Source organism: Panthera uncia (genome assembly GCF_023721935.1).
Source record: "Panthera uncia isolate 11264 chromosome D3 unlocalized genomic scaffold, Puncia_PCG_1.0 HiC_scaffold_9, whole genome shotgun sequence".
Taxonomy (NCBI): Eukaryota; Metazoa; Chordata; class Mammalia; order Carnivora; family Felidae; genus Panthera; species Panthera uncia.
In genome coordinates, this window is record NW_026057587.1 from 3,811,364 (window position 1) to 3,831,918 (window position 20,555).

At 59.8% G+C, this 20,555-nt stretch overlaps 1 protein-coding gene across 1 annotated transcript in view; it reads left to right on the forward strand.

Moving 5' to 3' along the window:
* Window positions 1–20,555, forward strand: part of ADGRD1 (adhesion G protein-coupled receptor D1) — an 84,063-nt gene that overhangs the window by 37,939 nt on the left and 25,569 nt on the right. The window contains exons 10-13 of the mRNA XM_049620643.1: window positions 1,542–1,659; window positions 2,914–3,024; window positions 4,842–4,917; window positions 10,691–10,832. Coding sequence (XP_049476600.1) covers window positions 1,542–1,659; window positions 2,914–3,024; window positions 4,842–4,917; window positions 10,691–10,832 — 447 coding nt within the window. The remainder of the gene's footprint in view (window positions 1–1,541; window positions 1,660–2,913; window positions 3,025–4,841; window positions 4,918–10,690; window positions 10,833–20,555) is intronic.

A 20,555-nucleotide genomic window follows, 5' to 3' on the forward strand; every position in this document is an offset into this window, starting at 1 on the left:
CTCAGTCCAGTGACCTGGGGTCCTGGCTCTGTCCATTTTCTTATGTTGTGGTCTTGACATGGGACCTACAAGGTTGCCTGGCGGGGTGGGGGACGCATAACTGCTTAGCAGGGCCATAGCCACACCGGTCTAATATTAAAGTGCCTATTCTCCTGAACCCCTATAATGTTAAAAATATTTGCCAGTTGGTGGCAGAAATGTTATTAATGAGATTGCTACAGGATTTACATTTGATGAACTTTTTATTTGAACAGTTTCAAACGGAATGAGATTGGATTTTTAACCCTGGCAAAGGGAGGGGGGAAAAAGGATCCTGAATTTAAGATTGGGATAATCTTACCTGGAAACCTTTTCTAAAAGGCACAGCCTCTAGGGTTCATGACCCCCGGGGGTGGCTCTGTACAGGGCTGCCGCCTCGGAAAGCCTGGGAACATGGCCAGCGGAGGACCTGAGTAGGCCCATTTTCTCAGCATCATTTTAAAGTGACTTTTTTTGAATGCTCTGCCACAGAACAGAAATGATCATGAAACCATTCAGGCTTAGGCAGGCTCGACTGTTCATTAGAGAGAAGGTACGAATCAGCCACTGCCCAACAGAACTGCCGGCCAGAAACACAGATCTCCTTGTGCTCCACCGGGCTTAGCTGATTGAAACCAGGCCACAGGCCTGAAAGAAAATGTCTAAAATTGGCCTCCCTGTTCTATTTCCACCTCATTAGATTCCCACGGAGCGTGTGTTTGTGAGAGAATGCTAAGGTCGCTTAGCTGACAGATGGTTTTCAGAAAGGCGGGAAGGAGAGAGGGGCACGATGGCAGACGGGAACAGCCACTGCGTGCCTGGGTGGCTGAGAGGCCCTGTCCCTGGTAGATGAGTGTCTCACGATGAGGGACAGTCAGCCCAAGGTGCGCTGTCTGCAGAGAAACGGGGTGACCAGGAGGGACCCCTGCCTTCTTGGGGGCAGCAACCACTGGGATCCTCTCTGCTTGGGGGATGCAGAGTAAGTGGAGAGGGCCCTTGGAGGGAAGGGGTGCACCAGGAAGGTCATGCAGAGAGGATCTGGGGAGCTGGCATCCGTCCCCTGCATGTAGAATAGGGTGAAGCCGCCGGTGTCCTTGTCCTGGAGGGGACTTGGGGCCAGTCAGCCCCTTCCACGGGAAACAGAAGGGGGCATGGCAGGGCTGGTCAGAGATTGGCTGAAGTTCCTGGTGACTTCAGGGTACAGCTGGGACTGGGTCTTTGTCACCTGGGGCTAGGCCTTGGAGCCAATGGCTTGGGTGGCCCGGGGGACTGTGTTCCGCGGGCTCGGTGGGGCGTTTGCCTCTGAGAGGGGTAGTGGCATGGCTCCTTCCCATCCGGTCATGGAGAGGTCAGGCCTGGCCCACCATGGCCTCCGCAGACGCGGGGCGCTCTTCCTTTGGAGGGGGAGGGGGCACCGGCGGCGCCAGTGCGGAGCCGGACCCCGCGAGCTCGGCGAGTGCGTCTGGGGAGGGCAGTTGTGCCCGTTCCATTTGCTCAGTTCCTTCACGTCGTGTCGTTTGCAGGACAACGCCATCGTGCTGGGCTTGATAGAGACCGTCGACACCGTCATGGGCCACATCTCTTCCAACGTGCATGCCAGCGACCCCCAGGTCACCATCATTGGCTCTTCCTCCATGGCAGGTAGTCGTCCGCCCAGGGCGGGACGCGGCCGTTGGTGGGGGCGGAGGCGCGGGAGCCGCGGGAGGGGCGCTGGCCCCTGGAGTTCGCGCTGACGGCCCTGCGTCCACCTGCGCGCGCTCACGCGTGCGCAGACACTTCCGCACAGGTGCGCACCCACACGCGCACAGGCGCGCACACAGCGCACACACATAAGCGCACAGGTGCGCACACACGTGCGCAAATGCGCGCGCGCAGGTGCACACGCAGCGTGCAAACACGCGGGCACAGGCGCACGCACAGCGTATGAACGCGCGGGGATGAGTGCACAGGCAGCGTTTACACACACGTGCAGGTGGGCACACACACGCGCACAGACGGAGCACCACGCCCATCAGCCCAGACAGACCTCGCTGCTTTTCTGAACTGGGTCGCCCTTACACAGAATTACACTTTGTGGGGAGAGTGAGATCGGGGCACACGTGCTCAGCCATGATGCGGACGCAAAGCTACGTAAGCATTTGATGGCGACTGGGGGGCCAGCCTGATCTTGTGCTCGGTCGTCTGTGCTCGGTCGTCTGTGCTCGGAACGGAGTCGAAAAGCCGCGCCTCCTTTGAGTGCCTGTGAAATAAAAGGTGCAGAATCGGGTTTCCGAGAGCCACCTGGAGGCTTGGCCTAAATCTGCCTCTCCGGGATGGTCGGAGCAGCGTCCCATGTGCGCTGACTTCGCAGCGCTTCCCTCCTACAAGTCTTTACCTAGGGAGCATTGCTGAGTTCCACCGCAGCAGCCGGGCTCTGGATCAGAAGCCTAGTTGAGCCACATAGGATAGTTGTAGTGGGAGTTAGTCGGCCGCGATGGCTCCCTCTGTGCAATGACACGTTTGCCTGACGGCCGGAGGTGTGTGTCTCGGGTGCCTTCCTCCTCCTGTGTCTCACGGGGTCCCCCAGAGTGTGGTGAGGAGCAGCTCCCCCTCCGCACGGGCGGGGGGGGGGCTCATTGCATAACTGAGAGCCATGGTGACAGAGGCCCGGAGGGAAGGAGAGGTCACCTCAGGCCACGGGGCCCCCACAGCGTGTGGCCGGATGGACACGTTAGCCACGCTCGAAATTACTTTCCCCGGACTCATTTTTTCAGGTCGTCATTTTCTAGAGGTAATTACACTACCCGGGGGAGCATGTTCTTTTAAAAACAGCAGAGGCAGATGGGGTTTTACAGCCCAATTTCCTGCGCCGCGGAGCTGACTGACTGTGGCTTCCTGTCTCTGGCTTGTTCTCAGAGTTCTCTGTGGCCAAACTCCTACCCGAGGCCATAAATTCCTCCCACTACCGCTTCCCGGCTCAGGGGCAGAGCTACATCGAGGTTCCCCACGAGGCTTTCTGCAGCCAAGGTGAGTGCAGCTGCAGGCCCCGCCAGTCCTCAGCCCTTCCAGATGTGTTGCCAGCTGTTACCTGGCGAGCCACCGCCCTCAGACCTGCTCGCCTCTTCCTGCGCTCCGGGCCGGCATTTCTCAGGGTGTGGCGGGAAGCTCCCGAGACGCTCACTCAGAATGCTGATTCCCAGTGCCCTCCAGCCTCGTGAACTGGGACTTGGGACAGGGGCGGGGAATCTGCATTTTGGGGAGGCTCTTGAGGCGATTCTGATCCACCGTGAAAGACGCCTTGTGTCCTCCCAAATCTGCACTGAGACACATCAGCCGCATATGACTAGATGTGGCCATCTCTCCCCTCCCCTTTCCCTGGCCTCGGGCTAGGTTTGGGGTTTGTCTGCCCAGGGGGCCTGGGTTCTGCTTCTGTCTCAGGGGTTCAGGCAACTCTGGCCATTTCCACTGCAGTCACAGTCCCTCCAGACTCCTTGAAAAGTGACTCGTCACAGACTCGTCCCTCGGGGTGTCAGGGGAGTCGTGGATTTGACTCAGCTCCTGATGCTCTGGCCAGAGGACATGGGATTCCCAGGGTTCTGCCTTAGAGACTGGGGACCAAGACCAGTGTGGGTGGTGTAGGATCACGGTGTCCCCTCCCTAGCAGGGAGTCCCCACTCGCCAGCCCTCGGGAGCCCACCTCCGCTCCCTGCACCATCTTGCTTGCCTGTGTGAAAGGTGCCCGGGGATGTTACGTGACAGCCCCCTACACTTGGGGTGAACTCCAGAAAGGTCTGGAGATGATGCTCTGATCCGCCGGGGGCACACGTGACCTTTGCTCATCTCACACACCTGGCTGCATGAGCTGGAAACCCTCAGTGTTGCCGAGTGAGCTGGGCCGCAGCCTCGTGCTGTCCCCTGTGAAGGCTCCTCCCACCGGCAGCAGGACTTACTGGTCACGAGCACTGACTGGTGGCTGGAATTCCTGGGAATTCCGGGTTCAGCCACTTACGGGTTTTGCGGCCTTATGCAAGTTACCGAACCTGCCTGTGTCGCGGTCTCCTCATCTGTGAAACGGGGCCGGTGTTCGTACTGGGCTCATAATATTGTTTCGAGAGCTGAATGAGCAAAGCCCCTCTACGTGGCACATGCTGAGACTTAGAGGATGTTAAAGACATTCCTGAAATGCTAACAGAGTCAACAAATATCCCCGACGATCCCGGGAAGACAGCTAACCGCTTATGCTCCAAGCGCTCTCCGTGAAACGGGTGGAGGGAAATAACAGAAACAATGATTCCTGCTTCAGAGCTGTCGCACGGCAGAGAGGTGGGACCCAGCCGAGAGGCATGAGGGGCATGTATGTGGTCACTGCCGCTTGTAAACCCTGCGTCTGCCGGCTCGTTCAAGCATGCGTGTTACTACAGATGCCTCATACGCCAGCAGCAAACAGGACGTGCTCACCCTGAGGAGCAAAGCTGGAGGCTGGCGCTGGGACCGCCCCTCGAGCGGGGCCCTGTGCCTTCGCGAGCTCTAGCGTTTCTGGCGAGTCTGGCTTCCCCCCCTGGGAGCTGTTGTATCTGTCTGTCTGGAGTTGACTCAGGGGAGGAGCAGGGAGTCATTGTCACGGTTGAATCCACAGCTGAAGGGTCACAAAGTTTCTACTCAGACTCATGGAAAACTCTACCCTGAGAGTCCCTCACTTTCTCCCTTCCCGCCCTCCCCAGGAGCTGCCCCCGGAGTTTTGGGTGTGAGGGTCTGCACTGTGCGTTGCTGGGCAAGTGGGTTTGGCTGGGGGCTTCGTCACCAGGAAGATTGACAGGTGTCTGTGACCCTCTGCTTTTCCCCAGCCTGGACCACCATCGTGGGCCTTCTCTACCACACGATGCACAATTACCTGGACAACATCTGGCCAGCCAAGACCAAGTGAGTCCCTCAGGGTCACATGGTATGGAGAGGGCAGTGGGTGTGTGTGTGCTCGTTTGCTGGGTGGCTGTGACACCGCCACTTCCCTGCCATCACAGGCACACACACTATAGCCTTGGAGGACACTGGGGGTTCGGCGGGCCCTGGGTGGGCAACCTGAGAGTGCAGCAGTCAGGCGACCATATCTGCCCTGCCTGAAAGGACCTGCGTGACTGCGGGCGAGTGACCCAACTGCCTGAGCCTCAGCCGCCACTTCCGTAGAGTGGGAGGACAGCGGCACATGTCTCCAGCAGTCAGGGTGTATTAGATACGTTGGCTTAGGCGGAAGGTGGGGAGACTGGGGTCTCATGAGACTAAGGAGGCTTCAGGCACAGTTAGATCCAGGCACCCAGGGGATGCCTTGTGATCTGATCTCTCCGTGCCCTGTCTGTGCTCACTTCTGTGTTGGCTCACGTCCAGGGAGGCCTCTACATAGAAGCATGGCGGGCTCCCGTAGCTCAGGGACTGCCTCCCCACCTCTGGGTCCTGAGGTCTCCGAAGGAGAGGAGCCTTTCCAGAATGTGCTGGTGGAAACTCAGGGAGGGCTGTGATTGGTCCATTTGAGTCATGTGCCCCTCTTGGCCACCCCCTTCATGGTGCCCGGAGCATCCTGCTCTCTCATTGGTTAGGTCTGTTCACATGACCCTGTGGAAACACAGGGAGGGCTGTGATTGGCCCATTTGGGTCCTGCCCCCTTTTGGCCCTTCCACTCATGGGGGGGTCAGAGCATCCTGCTGTCTCGCTGGCGGTGTCTGCTCACGTGGGGGTGGGTCAGCCCTCTCAGACCACAGGGAGAGGCTGATTCCTCCGAGAGGGGAGGGGAGGGGAGGGGAGGGTCTGTGCCTCCCTTTTCATAGGGTTGCCCTCACCCCGGCTTGGTGAGGCTCCACTTGGCTCTCTTGCCCCCCAGCTTCCCCCCTGCCCGGGAAGCTGCGGGCCCCCTCTGCTGCCCTGCCCTGCGGGGTGGGCTGCGGATGCTGGTGCTGGAGCCGGTGGTGTGGACCCCTCGGTAATGGGGCTGTGTGGATGCCGGCTGTGTGGACCCCTCGGTAATGGGGAGCAGGCTATTTGAACTGCGTCCGGATGAAGGGTGGGGGATGAAGACCTTGTGGAAACACGGGTGGCTGAGCCCTGGCGTCCTGTCTCCCAGTACTGCTCCTTCCCACCACCTGGAGGGACGCAGCCTTTGGGGAGAGGGTGGCCTAGGGAAGGAGACAGCCACGATTCTGCTCTGGACCTGGGACCCATCGCCCTGGGAAGGCCTGCGCTTGGACAAGTTTCCTTATAACTAAGGAGAGGGGCCCTGCCACTCTTTGTGTGTGATTTCCAGAATTCTTCAGGAGAGCCGTCAGAGGAAAACGCCACCGCTTTTTCTCAAAAAGATGCCCTCCCACCTCTTTGGGGGGACACTTCTCCAATCCCAAGATTATGAATGAAAACGGGCCCTTCCCTGGCCGCCCTAATCTGCAGCTCTCATAGCTGAACGTTCAGGCCGAAGCGGATTTGTCGTCGCAAAACAGGAGCTGTGTGTTCCTGAGGCGGAGCCATGGGGGCCAAGGGTAAGGGCGTGCAGGGAGAGCGGCATCTGGACCCCCATCCACATCTTCCTCCTGCCTCAGACTAGCAGAGGAAAGAAAAGGTGGAACGCGCATTTCAGGGGACAATTTGCTGTGACCGAGTCGAATCATGACCCCAGCCAGGTGCCAGCAGACTTTTTCATAAAGGGCCAGATAGTAAATATTTTTGTCTTTACGGGCCATACTGTCTCCCTCACAACTACTCGTCTGCGCTGGAAGTGTGAAAGCAGCCTCAGACAACGCGGAAAGCAGTGGAAGCGGCTGTGTGCCAATAAAGCTTTATTTATAGGAGCAGGCAGCCGCCCAGGCCTGTGTTTGCACACCCCTGCTAGACGGTTCTGTCAGTGCTGGCAGCAGCAGATGGGGGAAGAGGCTGTGTTTGTCCTGCCCCGCGTTGGGGTGGGGGGTGGGCCAAGGCTCTGCCTAAAGCCTGCAGGTGGGACATTCAGGGCCTTCAGCCTTTAGCGCCCTGCTGCCCTCACTGCCCCGGCTGCCCCCAGGGAGGACTCTCGGACGCCTCAGAACCCATGCTGGCGTGATCTGGACCCCCGCGGTCAGTTCCTCTTGTGTCTGAAAGTCGTGGGCTCTGAGACTCGCACACCAGGTGGTTCCCCTCCCCCCACGGCCCCCTGCCCCTTAGCAGTAACTCGCGCCGACTGCCGGAACCTGCCGGCCCCAAAAGTACACTCCTCTCCCAAAGTCCAAACATCTTGCAGTGATGAGAACATGTTTTTCATGTGTGGGATCTTCAACCCGGGTGAAGGTCTAAGGTCGGCACTTGGTGCAAAAGTGTCTTCTTGTTGGCGACATTAACCTGGGAAACAAAGTCGCTGAAATGGCTTCTCAAGTACAGCCCCCATACGTGCGGCATCAGGGCGGGACGGAAGTCACCGGCAGCGTCGTGGATAGCAGCACAGAGTCGGTGCTGGGCTCCTGGCTCTCTTCTCCCGGCGGGGCCCTTACCGGCTGCGTGAACTGGGCAGATGCCTGGCCATCTCCGTGCCGTCCTCTCTAGAGTAGGGGTGGGGACAGTACTGATGTGTGAGGCTGCCTTGAGCGCCAAGTGAGTTAATTGTTTAAACAAAGTGCACTGCTCCTAACGACATCTGTAAGTGCTTGCTTAACGAGATCTGTAATCACTCGATAAGAGGATTGGACGTCCTCGCCACAGTGACTGGAAGAGAATTCTGAAATTCCGCGCCCGGTTAGGGTTAGACTAGTAGAGCCAGCTGCCTGCTTGCCTCCACAGCCGGGCCCCTTCCCCTAGCGTTCTGCACGGGGCCTCCGTACACGGAAGGTTTCCGTAAGAAGGGAAGGGGCGGTGGGGTCGTAACGTTCTCTCGGTCGCCCTTGGGGGCAGGGTGGGGCCAGCACGTGAGTCTAGGGCATGAAGCTGGGGGTCAGGCTGGCACGGGGTCACCATATCCACGGCCACGCCCTGGGCGGGCTGCTGCAGGGGCCCCGGCAGCCACTGGCAGGGGCAGCGTCTCACTGTGCACGGGTCCTGGGGGCACGTGGCCGGCCCCTGCTGGGCCCCCTGGACACGGAGGGTCCTTGGAGCGTCACGTGCCCCCTCGTGATGAGGACTGCTCTGCTCTTCCCAAGGGCCGTGCTGTGCCGGGCAAGCACCTGGGACAGCCGTGTCCCTCAGAGCAGGGCTGGGGATCCGCGCTGGGCACGGCGTCTCCGCTCCCCCTCCACAGGTGGAGACCCGGGCCCTCTCCGGGATGTTAAGGCTGCCGGGGGCAGAGGCAGGGCTGTGACTCGGGTCTCTAGGTCTCCGCGTCTTGTTGACGGAGTCACGTGTGCTGCAGGAGAAGCTCCCGGGGGCTGCGGCTTACTTAAGTGTCCGCTCGCGTCCTTCTTGTAGAGTAACGCTATCCGGTCAACGCGGGAGGAATGACAGAATCGGAGACGCCGCCCTGCATGCAGTCGCTGATGGGGGCAACGTCATCAGTGGGTGTTAGCACCACCGGGTGAGGGGCAGTCTTGGAACGGGGTCGTGCCTTGTCGCCTCAAGGGTACTCGTTAGTTCACCAAGTGAGCAGGGTACCTGAGGCTGGAGACGGCTGTCAGGTGCCACTTCAGCCAGCTGGTCGCTCTCAGTATGGTCAGCGCTGGGGCGTGGTATCCTGTGTCCCCCCGGTGCGACGCCATGGAGGGAGTTAACGTGGCCCGTGGAGTGATCCTGCCCCAGGTGCGTGGCCTGAAGCCCCACGCGAGGAAACCGTCCACAGATCTAAAGTAAGGGCCATTTTGCAAACGGCGGTTTGCACTGCTGGACGTCCACGAAAGAGGAAGAACCGTGGGGACCGTCCCAGAGTTCATGGGCCCGCGGAGCGGCGCTCCCTGGCGAACGCACAGGCCTCGTTGGGACGAAACAGCCGAGAGGCACAGGCGTCGCATCGTGTTAGCGAATCAGTGTCTGGCTTCCGAGTGTGGTGACTGGGCCTCGCTACGGAGGAGGCTGACTCCGCGCTTAGAAGGGGCTTGCTAGAGCGTTTAGGGGGAGGAGAGTCACGGCGTGCTTCCTCGCGGTTCAGCAAGAAGAAAGTTGTACGTGTGTGTGGAGGGCTTGAGCCTGTCAGGTGATGTGACTGTGACACTGGCAGGGGACCAGGGATGGGGCCCTAGGAGTAGAGCGAGTGTTCACTGCACGCTTTCTAGCAAAGCTTCTGCAGGCTTGACGGGGAGAGGGGTTTGAGCTCAGTCGAGGGAGGAAGAAGACTACGCCCAGCGCGTTGGCCGTCAGGAAGACGGCTCCGTGGGCGCAGACACAGGAAGGTAGCAGAGTCCCCCGCCAGACTTTGGAGAGCGGGTGGCAGGCAGGCAAGGTCCCAACCAGGCAAGAAAGCAGCAGGTGACCGTGTGGCCCGTGCGGGATCCCAGGGACCCCACGTCTCCGGCGCTCCGGGGTGGCTTTCCAGAGTCGAAGTCCACGCAGCAGACGTTTGCCGCTCACTGACTGCGTGCAGGCGGGCTAGGACCGCGGTGAGGCAGGCAGGCGCCCGGGGCGCAGACCTCAGGGAGGCGCTCACTCGTGGGGTCGTACAGGGGCCGCGTGTGCCAGGCCCTGAGTGTGGGCACCTCCTTAAAACCTGCGTCCCGGGCTCCTTGCCTCGCCCCCGTCTTGACCCTGAATGTCACTTTGACCTCATAACTCCATGAGGCAAGTGCCGTATACATCATGTAGGGGTCTTTCGATCGGGGTGTAAGGAACAGAGAAGCTGGCTTGGACTGTCTTAAGTAGGAGGGTAGTTCATTGGATCGTGTCGGCTGAAAGGCGCATGGGCATTTTGGCTTCAGGAGCAGCTCGATCCAGCATCCAGTTGATGTCACTCTGCTCGATCTCACTTCTGCCCTGGTGGGGGGCTCCTCTCCCAGTTCATCTCTTCCCTCCCGATTGAACCACTGCCAGGGCACCTCCTTCAGGGCCGACGTGTAGCCGAGAGAACCGAGGGTCTCGGACCCAGCATTTTCCATCTGAATCTTGTCACATCTCCTTGGACTTTCCCGGGTCATGTGCCCACCTCTGCACAGTCACCGTGGCCTGAGGGAGGCAGTGCCCTGGGTGGTTCAGGCCTGGGCAGCAGGGCTCACTCCTGAGCCGATGGAGTCAGCAGCAGGGCACATTGGCTACAAGGGGGGCAGGGGGTGGTCACCTGGAGGAAACGGAGGGCCCTTCACGAACGCACGCCGGGCGGCAAGACCACAGGTGCCCACCACGCTACCGTTGATCCCATCTTTTTATAAGCTGGGAGGTTAAAGTTCAGACAGGGTAAGTCACTTACCCAGGGTCACACAGCTGAGTGAGTGGGATTGCCGAGATTCAAACCCAGAGCTTTGTCCTTTCCATCCGTCACGCTCCCTGGGCCACATCTTCTTCCAGCAGACTGTCTGTGAGGTCGCCCGGGGTGCCGGCCTCCAGCCTCGCAGAGCAGGTCCCGGATGACGGGACTCTCCCTGCAACATGGTAGTGCCCGCTTGTAGGTCTCCTCTGCGGGTCCTGGTGGGTACTGAGCGAGACCAGTCAAAGCTCCCCCCGAGAAAGATTTCAGTCTCCAAAGTTTCGGCCCTAACGTAGAATTCTGAGCCAGGTTCTAGCTGCGTTCCCTCCCCCTTTTCTGTTCTGTAATGATTTTCCATTTCCTTCCAAGGATTGCTGAGGCAGCAAATTACAAAACCCACCCGCTGTCTGCAGCCAGCTACCTGATTTCCCTGGAGGTGTCCCCACCGCCGACACTGTCCCAGAACTTGTCAGGATCTCCTCTCGTCACGGTCCAGCTCAGGCACAGACTGGTGAGTGAAAGTGAATCCGCTCTCGCCTCTGGTCTTTGATCTTGCACTGAGGAGACTGGGTTGTCTGTGGGGCCACAGAGAGACTCTCAGGTCACCCTGGTGCTGGCCCACACTGGCGTTTTCCTCTCCCCAGAGCTCCTTTCCTGAGACTGTTTCTGGGAAGTCCCTCAGTGGTCACACGGTGTAGACCCTGGGGAAAAAGGCCTTTGGGACCAGACGTAGCTTTCGTAGATGTGTGTGGATGGATGTTTCTGATTTACAGTAAACGTCCTTCTAGGGACACCTGGGGGGCTCGGTCGTTTGAACATCTGACTTGAGCTCAGGTCACAAGCTCGCAGTTGGTGAGATCAAGCCCGGCGTTGGGCTCTGTGCTGTTAGCGTGGAGCCTGCTTGGGATCTTCTGTCCTCGCTGTGCACCTTCCCTGCGCATGCACGTGTGCTCGCGCGCGCGCGCTCTCTCTCTCTCTTAAAAATTAACATTAAAAACAAAGTCGTTCTTGGAGGAGGGGGATGTGTGTCTCGATGGTGCCATCAGTGTGTGCTCCGTGGGAACCACGCTTTGGAGCTGAGGGCGGGGGGGCCATTTCTGCGCGGTTTTGAGTGATGAGTTCTTGGTCCCGCTGTGTCGTAACGGGGACTCCCGTCGCATTCGCTTCCCTGCCATCAGTGGGTACGAATGGCAGGTGCAATGGGACACACATGTGCTCTGTCCTTTAAACAGCGCGAGCTTGTCTCGTGCCGGGATGCGTCCCGAGATTCGGTGTTGATTCAGCACCCAGGCGGTGTGTTTTTTAAGGAATTTATTTCAGAACTCACCATATGTTCAGTCGTTTGCACTCGTGCCGAAGACATTTCCTTCCAGCATTTTCTACACCATCCTGTCCCATCCTGTTCCACCAACCTTAACTGAGGACTTACTGTGTGCCGACCGCTGTGTCCCAGGCCTCTCCTGTCCGTCCCCTCCCTCTGCACACACGGTCCTGACCTCGGAATGCCCCGGCACCTGGCCTCTCTCTCTTTTTCAAACAATCACGAACCATTAAGAGAATTTTAAACTGTGGTAAAATAGACATAATCTAAAACTTGCTGTCTTACCCATTTCTAAGCGCACAGTCTATGGCATTAGCACATGGATGCTGTTGTGCCACCCCCATCCGTCCCCAGACGCTGCCACCTTCCCAAAATGACGCTCTGCCCTCGCGGGCGCTACCCCCTGCCCCAGCCCCCAGCGCCCACCACCTGCCCTCTGTCACCGTGAATTGACTCCTCTAGGGACCTCACGTAAGTAGAGTCCTGCACTGTCCTCCCTTCTGGGACTGGTTTATTCCATCTGGTGTCGTGTCCTCAAGGTCCGTCTACGTGGAAGCACGTGTCAGAAGTTCCTCCTTTAAGGCTGAAGAGCACTCCGTTTTCCTGTACGTAAAACATGCATTTTCTGCGACCCCACATTTTGTTCACCCGGCCGCCCACCGATGGGCACTTGGGGTGCTCCCCGCTCCTGTCGGCAAGATGCCGAGCTTGTGGGTGTGCAGGTACCTCCTCCAGACCCTGCTCTGGTCCTGGGTGTGTGCCCAGCAAGTGTCCTGGAGCGACGCCGTGCCTCTGCGCGCTCTGTCCTGAAGCCTCTCTTCCAGCTACATAAACTTCTCCAGGTGCCCAGAGGTCTCTGGCTCACCGAGCGCAGGGCCCTTTCCAGCATCCACTGTCTCCGATGTGTGGACAGTGTTGGGCCCCGTCGATGCCCGTGGCCCCTCGACCCCCTCACTGGCTTCCAGGACGTGTCCTCTTGGGGGGCCGCCCCCGTGCCCCTGGCCCGTCCCCGCTGCATCACCTCCTCTAACTCCTTGCACAGGTGTCCCTGTCACACGACCACGTAAGTGTTTAACCTGTCCGAATCCACAGAAATGCTGACGTGTCAGTGTCGCCACATACAGAGGTCACTGAAGACCCAAACCTACGCGGCCCCCGTGGCCTCAGCACAAAGTGTCTGTTCCGGTGGGTTTCCCAACTCTGGGTGCCCAGCAGGGCGTTTCCCCTGGGCCTGCCACTCCTCTGCGCTCCTGGCTTCTGCCCCGGTGCCGCCCTTCCCTCTGTCTGCGCCTGAACCTTGGTGCCAGCCTGGGTTGCTGTCTCTGGTCCCCACCCAGGACCCGTCATCCCCTTATTCCCTTGGCTCAGAGCCCTTGTTCCTCCTTAGTTCTGCTGGGCCGGGGGCTTCCCGACTGCCCCCGTGGCCGCCTCCCCCCGCATGCCCAGACTGACCTTCCAGAAGCCCAGACCACGTGAGCCCACCCACCTGGCTGGCATCGTCCGTGACTCAGGTTTCTCTGAGGAAGAATCTAAACTCTGGGCCTCGGGGACAGATCTCTGGCCGAGCGTCCCAGTCCGGCTTTCTGCGTGAAGCCTTCCCTCCAGCGAAACGGGAGAACGGTGGCTCCCAGCTTTGCTCAGGGCGGCGGCTCGGTGCGCCCTGAACATCGCCACCCCCCCTCCCCCCCACCGCGTGAGCGGCTCTGTCCCCCAGCTGTCCTGTCGTCGGCACACATTCGCACGACTCCTTCCAAGGAGAGGATACTGGTCCCTGGGACGGAGGTCCCCCCTCTGCCACCGCGGGAATGCCACCACCATGCAGAGGGAAGATCTCCGAGGCTCAGCGGCCTTGGAGGTTTGGTCTGCACGAGGGGGGCGTGTCTTTAGCGTTCCCGCGGTGAGGGTGTCACAGTGTGGCCCAGAGACAGCGCCGGCCTGCAATCGAGAGTGTGCAAATGCAGAGAAGGCTTCTTTCTCAGGACTCTGAGGCCGTCGTGGGGTTGAGGTTGAGGCTGCCCTAGTGGAGGCGGAGGCCGGGAGTCACGGCGGGCGTCGGGGCCCAGACTGGGCCTGGGGCTGAGGGACCCCGGGCTGAAGCCAGGGCAGCAGACCCAGCAGGAGGGCCAGGGACCTGCCTGTGGGGGGGGGGCGACGGGGAAGACACGGGGCTCGAGTGCTGGGCTCTGTGGGGTCCAGACACCCAGTGAGTTCACACGGGCACACACACATGGCACACACAGCACACGCATGGATGTACATAGAGCCAAAACACACACACACACACCCATGCCTGGAACACACACAGACACACACATCTACATCAAGTACACACACACGCACATCCATACCTAGCACACATGGACACAGTACACGCCCCATACCCAGCACGTGCGCGCGCACACACACACACACACACATCCCTCTATTGTGTGGTCAGGCAGGCGTGAGCCCCGGAACTGGCAAGGGGGGGAGGTGAATTTGTTCCACTTATCAGGGCTCCTTCCTCCTCACAGGCCCTCTCTGAGCAGGGCCACCCCAGGGTCCGCCACCCTCGGGACCCCACACCTCTGCCTGCTCTCCCACCCACACAGCCCCAGCCCTCCTGCCTTCTCCTCTTTCAGAACGGGGCCGCCCCTTGTCGACCCCACACGACCTTCCTCACAGTGCCCACGGGCTGCGGGCGGTAAACCGAGTTACTGCACATTGTTAGATTGTGGTGCTTACTGTTGGCGTTTTCCCGAGGGGGGGGCACCATCTATGGGACCCTGGCTCCCTCACCTCTGGCCTCTCCCCTTCCGGGGAGCACCCTCCCCCTCGATGCTGCCTGGTGCAAACTGTGCTTTTGGAGGGTGGCTCGTTCCAGGGTTTTCCCAAGGAGACTTTCCAGCCAACGAGACAAAACCTGAAACTTTTCCAGGGGTCCGCTGGCCCCGCGAGGGAGTATTTCTACCCCGCCAGTTCTTCTGCGCTGTCCTGCTGTCTGCTTATTTCCTGACGCGTGGACGCCTGCGTTAAAAGGGATAATCTCATTGTTTCCTTAGGAAACCAACTTGGGTCAGTTCCTGCTCTGAAACAGAGCCCAAACAGAGCCTGCTGGTATTGAGCAGTCTTGCTTTGAGACCCCCACGCGTATTCTGGTCCCGGGTGGGCCTGCGGGCGGGGACCGGGTCGGATGGATGAGGCAGCCGGGGTGGCCGGGCTCTGTGTCCCGTTCAGCATCGTGTGGCCGGCCGAGCCTTGAGCACGTGTGCGCGTCGGGAGTCTGGCATCCAGGTGCCATTGCGGTGTTTGCTTCTTTCTGGTAATCCAGAGTCCCACCCCTGTGCTTTGGCCCACACCGCTGTGCCGATCCACGGCCGCTGTGCCAGTTCTACTGTGCCCGTCCCCGCTACGCGGATTCTCGGCCGCTGCGCCAGTCCTGGCCGTGCCGATCACAGCCACTGGCCCCCTTTGCTGATGCAGTGTCCCGTCTGACTCCGGGGAGCCTGCTGAGCGAACACAGCTCGGAACGCTCGGCCGGGCAGCCGGTTAGAGGCTGTTGAGGGGGACGCGAGCGCGAGCAGATGCTCCCTGCCCTGAGATGTCCCTGAGGCCCCGGCCGGAAGGGAGTGCTGCGGTCTTCTGACTAAACGTGGGTCAGAGATGTCGGCGTTCCCGCCAGTTAAAATCGCTCACGGCATCTGATGTGGATTGTAATTTGCAGCTCAGGATTGAACCCTCACCTTTCCCTGGTCAATGAAGGCGAACCTTTGCTGCCCCCGGAAGGTGGCCAGGCCAGCGAGACGTAGATTCTTCGCGCGCTGTGAAAATTAGAAAACCCAGATGAGCATTTCAAAGAGCTAGGTGTCATCAGCTTTGAGTGCTGTTGTCTGAAATTCACTCATCAAACGGGCTTTCACTTTGACTGCGAGTCTCCAGGACAGGCCATGGGTCACGATTGTCCTGACGCCTGGAGGAGATCGAGTCTGATGACGAGATCCATGAGGTTCCAGCAGCAGGACTCTGAGAACAGGTGCAAAGGGAGGGTCTGCCCCTCTGTGCATTCTGACCTCACCCCCGGCTGAGCCTCAGGCACGGTGGGAGCACACACTGGCCCTGACTCCCCACGGCAGCTGGCGAGGAAGCCCGGGCAGGATGGCGGGGGCTCAGAGGCTCCGGTCAGCGCCTGCCGTCCCGGTGTGTGGCCATCGGAAGGCCCCTGCAGAGTTGGCTCGGGATAAGCACGGCGTGGCGGTCCAGGTGGCCGTGAAAGATGTCCATCAGGAAGCCACTGCAGGTAATCACGAGGGCGTGTTAGTTCTCCAAGACACTCATGTGCTCACATGTTCGCTTGTTCGCTTGTTCCACAGACACTGGCTCCTGATGTGGGCCAAGCGACTCGCCTCTCTGTGCCTCTGTTTTGTCGTGTGTAGTAATGCGCGCGGGGGTGATAAGACATCCACGGGGTCAGTTAGCTCTTCCTGCTCCGTCTGGGTCTTCTGTGCAGAAACGGAGGCCAGCCGTGGCTAACTTTAGCAAGCAGAGTTTTCCAGAAGGACGCCTGCTAGCACACAGGACTTGGGGGGAGGGGTCTCAGCCCAGGGGCCCTGCCCTGCTTTTGTCACCTCAGCCCTGTGAGGTGAGTGGGCGCTGCCCTGTGCTCTGCGCCTGTGGCCCCGACCCAAATGCAGAGCCCCAGGAGGGAGAGCGAGAGGCTGTCAGTGGCCCTGGGGGCCGCGTGCCTGCCCCGGGGCAGAAGGTGGCAGGGAAGCAGGTGTCGCTCCCCTAGGAGCACACGTGTGGTGCTGTCGGTCCAGTGGTGGTGGGCAGGCGGGCGGGAGGAGCACACGCCAGCGCCGACGCCCCCGCGCACTTGACCCCTGCCCCATCTGGGTGTCAGACGCAGCTCCGCAGGCTGAGGACCACGCGTCCAGAAGCGTGACCGGTGCCAGTGCCGAACGAACAGACTCTCCGAGTTGCCTTAAAAAACAAGGAGGAGAGTTTTATTGGCGCTCAGGTGAGGCATGCCGCCCGGGCCTCACGACCTGCAGAGAGGAGAGCGCTCCGGGGCCGGGACGTGACGCGGGGCCGCGTGTACTTCCTGCTCTATCAGGAGTGCCGAGTCGTGGCCGAGGACGTTCCCGAAAATCACGTTTGTCTCGTGCATTGGCTCGGGCGAGGCTGCAGGCTTCGGAGGCGCCGGAAGGTAGGGAGGTCTCTCCTCTTCGGTGTCAAGTGTGTCCCGTAGGTTATTTGCTCCCGAAGCAGACGTGCAGGGCGTGCTCGGGGCAGAGGCTGAGCCCGGGCTCCGGAGCCTGACGTCCGCCCGTGGTCAAGGTGGAGCTTCTCTGGGCGCCCGGTCCCCAGCGTGCAGCGTCCGGGGGCCTTCACCCCAGCGTCCAGACCCATCGGAGCTCCGGAGACACCTGGGGCTGGTGGACGGAGCTGGTCTCCCAGGTGCTGGGCCCCCGGCCTCAGGAGTTGGTGCCCCAGGGGCTGCGGCTGTGACCGTGGGAACATGGCGCTGGGGCCGTTGCCTTGGTCCTGTGGTTCTATGGGGCATCGCCACAACTTGTGGTTTTGTGAAAAGAAGCCACGAATCTGGATTTTAAATTATATCTCTGCGTTTGTACCGTTGGCACTTAATTCGGATTTGCTTTTCGCGTTGTTGACTGAAATATACCTGTGGGTTCAAGTTCAGCTAGGAGGTCACCACTTTACAAGCTCTATTTTTTTTTTTTTTAGCTTTTAATTTGAAGTGATTTTAAACTTCCAGAAAAACTGCAAAACAGTAGCGTTTCCAGGTACCACTCACCCACGCCCCTTCCTGCTGCTGTTTTAAGTACGATCTCTGAAGCCTGGAAAGGAGCGCTGATGGTGCCTCGCTGCAGACAGGCGGTGGTTCTGTCCGTTCACTTGCTGGGGCTCGTTCCCGCGGCGGGTCCGGCTCTCGGCAGCTCCTCCAGCCCGTGGCAGATGTGCGGCTTCTTTGTCTCTGTGACCGTTTTGCTTCGCACGGTTAGTTTGCGGGGCGTCCCTCACTTTGGGGACGGTCTGATGTTTTCTCGGGATGCAAACCTGAGGGTCAGGCAGACCTTTGGGGTTATGCGCCTTTGACGAGAAAACCACAAAAGCGAGATCAAGCTTTTCTTCCTGTGTCTCGTCAGCCTCTGTTAGTTTCCTGTGGCGGCTGGAACAGCAGAGGCTTATTCTCTCCCGGTTCTGGAGGCTCAGAGTCCAGGTCCGGGTATGGTGGGGGGTCCACGTCCACGTGTGTGGGGGGGTCCCGGTCCAGGTGTGTGGGGGTCCAGGTGCGGTGGGGCTGGCCCCTCCCCAGGCCTCCCCTTGGCCCACAGATGCCGCCTTCCCACCGTGCGCTCAGAGGTCGTGCCCTGTGTGCGTGTGGGCGGCCCGCTCTCTGCGTCTTACAAGGACAGCAGTCGGAGTGGACGGGGCCTCCCTGCACCTCGTCACCTCTGTGGGGCGCTGCCTCCCCACAGAGCCCCATCCTGCGGTGTGGGGGGCCAGGAGTCCCTTCCGTGGGTTTGGGGACACACAGGCAGCGAAGGGTGTCACCTGCTGTTCCTGGTGACATCCCCTGCGACTGCCTGGTCCGGGTGGCGTCTGTCAGGTTTGTCCCCCGTCAGCTCACCGTTGTTCCCTTTGCAAATTTTGAGTGTCCTGCGGAGGAGAGCACAGAACTCCACGGCTGCGCTTTGTCTCCTCGTATCTCACCGTGAATTTTATCTCCCGTTGGCGGCTACTGCCTGTAAAAACTAGTGCTGTACCGTTTGCCTAAAGGCGATTTCCCGTTTCTGTCATTGCTTCTACATTTGTTAAGTAGATTCTGTTATGAGAACAGCTTGCTATCTATGGGCCCAATCGCTTATTTGTATCGATAGGACTCACAGATATTTATTTTATTCTGTAGGTTATAATCCAGTGATTATCCCAGCCCTGACCATCCGGAGCTTTCTTCAGTTGGCTCCTGTGTCCCTTTGATATGCCTTCCTGGATCTTGAGTCTTTCCTTACCGTTAGAGGTGTTCTAGGCTCGTGGAAGCAACCTTTTCTCCAGGGAGCCCTGCTTCGTCTTACTGGGGACTGGCGTTTAAACACCAGGGTCTGGGTGCCGGGGGCGCTCACGTCTGCCGGGGTGCCACTGCTGCTCGAGGCCCTGAGCGGACAGAGCCGGGAAGTGTGTGAACGCACGCACAAGCAAACTCGCGCCCGGCGTACGCATCTACATGCACGCGTCTGTACGTGTGGTGTTGAGACACGAGTTCCTCCTGACCACTGTTTCCAACCTGACACCCAGGGGTCGTTCGGGCTTTTCTACATTCGGGTCCTCCTTTTCCCGAGTTAGAAACCTGGCTGTCGTGATTCTCAGTGTTTTCTCGTGTTTGTTCAAGCCGGGTGCATAATTCTGGAATTGCTCAGCCCTTCCCCTGTGGGAAGCAATCGTACTAACTGGAGAACGGTCTTCGTCCTCTTTGTCGTTAGCCATGTGCCGTGCGGTTCTCGTTGTTTGTCAGAGCGAGCCGGGCTGGTTTTCTTCCCTTTAGAGTGGCTTCGTGACTCCTTTGTGACACACTTAGATCCGCCTCTGCTTGTTTGCCTCGCGCGATGGGTGTGCCCCCCTTGTGGCCATCTTAGGGGCTGACTTATTTGGAGCGTGAGGACGTGGCCCCGCAGGGTCCTGAGGTGAGATGTGTACAGGCAGGTGCCCGGGGGCTCCACTGTGGGGCTTTATTCAGCCATCCGGGGCTTGTCGGGCTCCTCTGCTGCGCGTGGGCATTTGCGCTGTCACCCACGTTTGTCGTTACAAACGATTTGTTGCAGTGAGTGACCTTGTTCTGCACCTTCCTCTGGGGAGTTCGTGTCTATGTGGAAGCGGGCCCTCCCAGGCCTGCCTCTGCCCTCCCTCGTGCTGGCCCTCTGCCGGCATCCAGGGGCCGTGGAGTGACAGACTGTGGAGAGAGGGAGACGCTCGGGCCCTGCCAGTGCGCGGAGTCTGAGAATGAGCGCTCCGGCCCGATTCTGTCCTTTACCTGTCTTGAGATCTCTCTTGAGATCTTGGGTGTTTAATTCATCTTTGAAGATGTGACGCTGTGAGCCGTGAGCCACAGCTAATGAGGAGTGGATTTGCCAGATTAGGTACCTCGCTATGGTTTGGGGAGCGGCAAAGCCAGATGAGAGCGAATTCCTGCCCATGGTGGTGAGGGGGGAGGGGGAGGCTGGGAAGCAACAGGTGTAGGAAGCTCTGCGGGGCCATCTGAGTCCAGACTCCGTGTGACCCGGGTCCCTGTGGACGGCAGTGGGAGGCGTGACCCGGGTCCTGGTGAGGGCGCTGGGAAGTGTGACCCGGGTCCTGGTGACGGTGTTGGGCGGTATGACCCGGGTCCCCGTGGACGGCACTGGGAGGTGTGACCTGGGCCCCTGTGGACGGCGCTGGGCGGTATGACCCCGGTCCCCGTGGACGGAGGTGGGAGGTGTGACCCGGGTCCTGGTGACAGTGCTGGGCGGTATGACCCGGGTCCCTGTGGACGGCGCTGGGCAGTGTGACCCGGGTCCCCATGGACGGAGGTGGGAGGTGTGACCTGGGTCCCCGTGGACGGCGGTGGGAGACGTGACCCGGGTCCCTGTGGACGGTGCTGGGCGGTGTGACCCGGGTCCCCATGGACGGCGGTGGGAGGCGTGACCCGGGTCCCCGTGGACGGCGCTGGGAGGTGGCTTTGAGGGAAGTTGGAAGTCACCAGGGCTTCAGATGGAAGGTACTGTTGACATGCTTTTTTGGGAACACATTCTGTTTTCCGTGAAGGACGTCTTTCGGCTTCTAGATGCAAGAAGCTAAGGACAGAGTGTTTGGAGAGGCATCTCTTTGTCGTAGAAGGCTTTGCTGTCTTTCAGTGGCCCTTGATGTCTTCTTGCTACA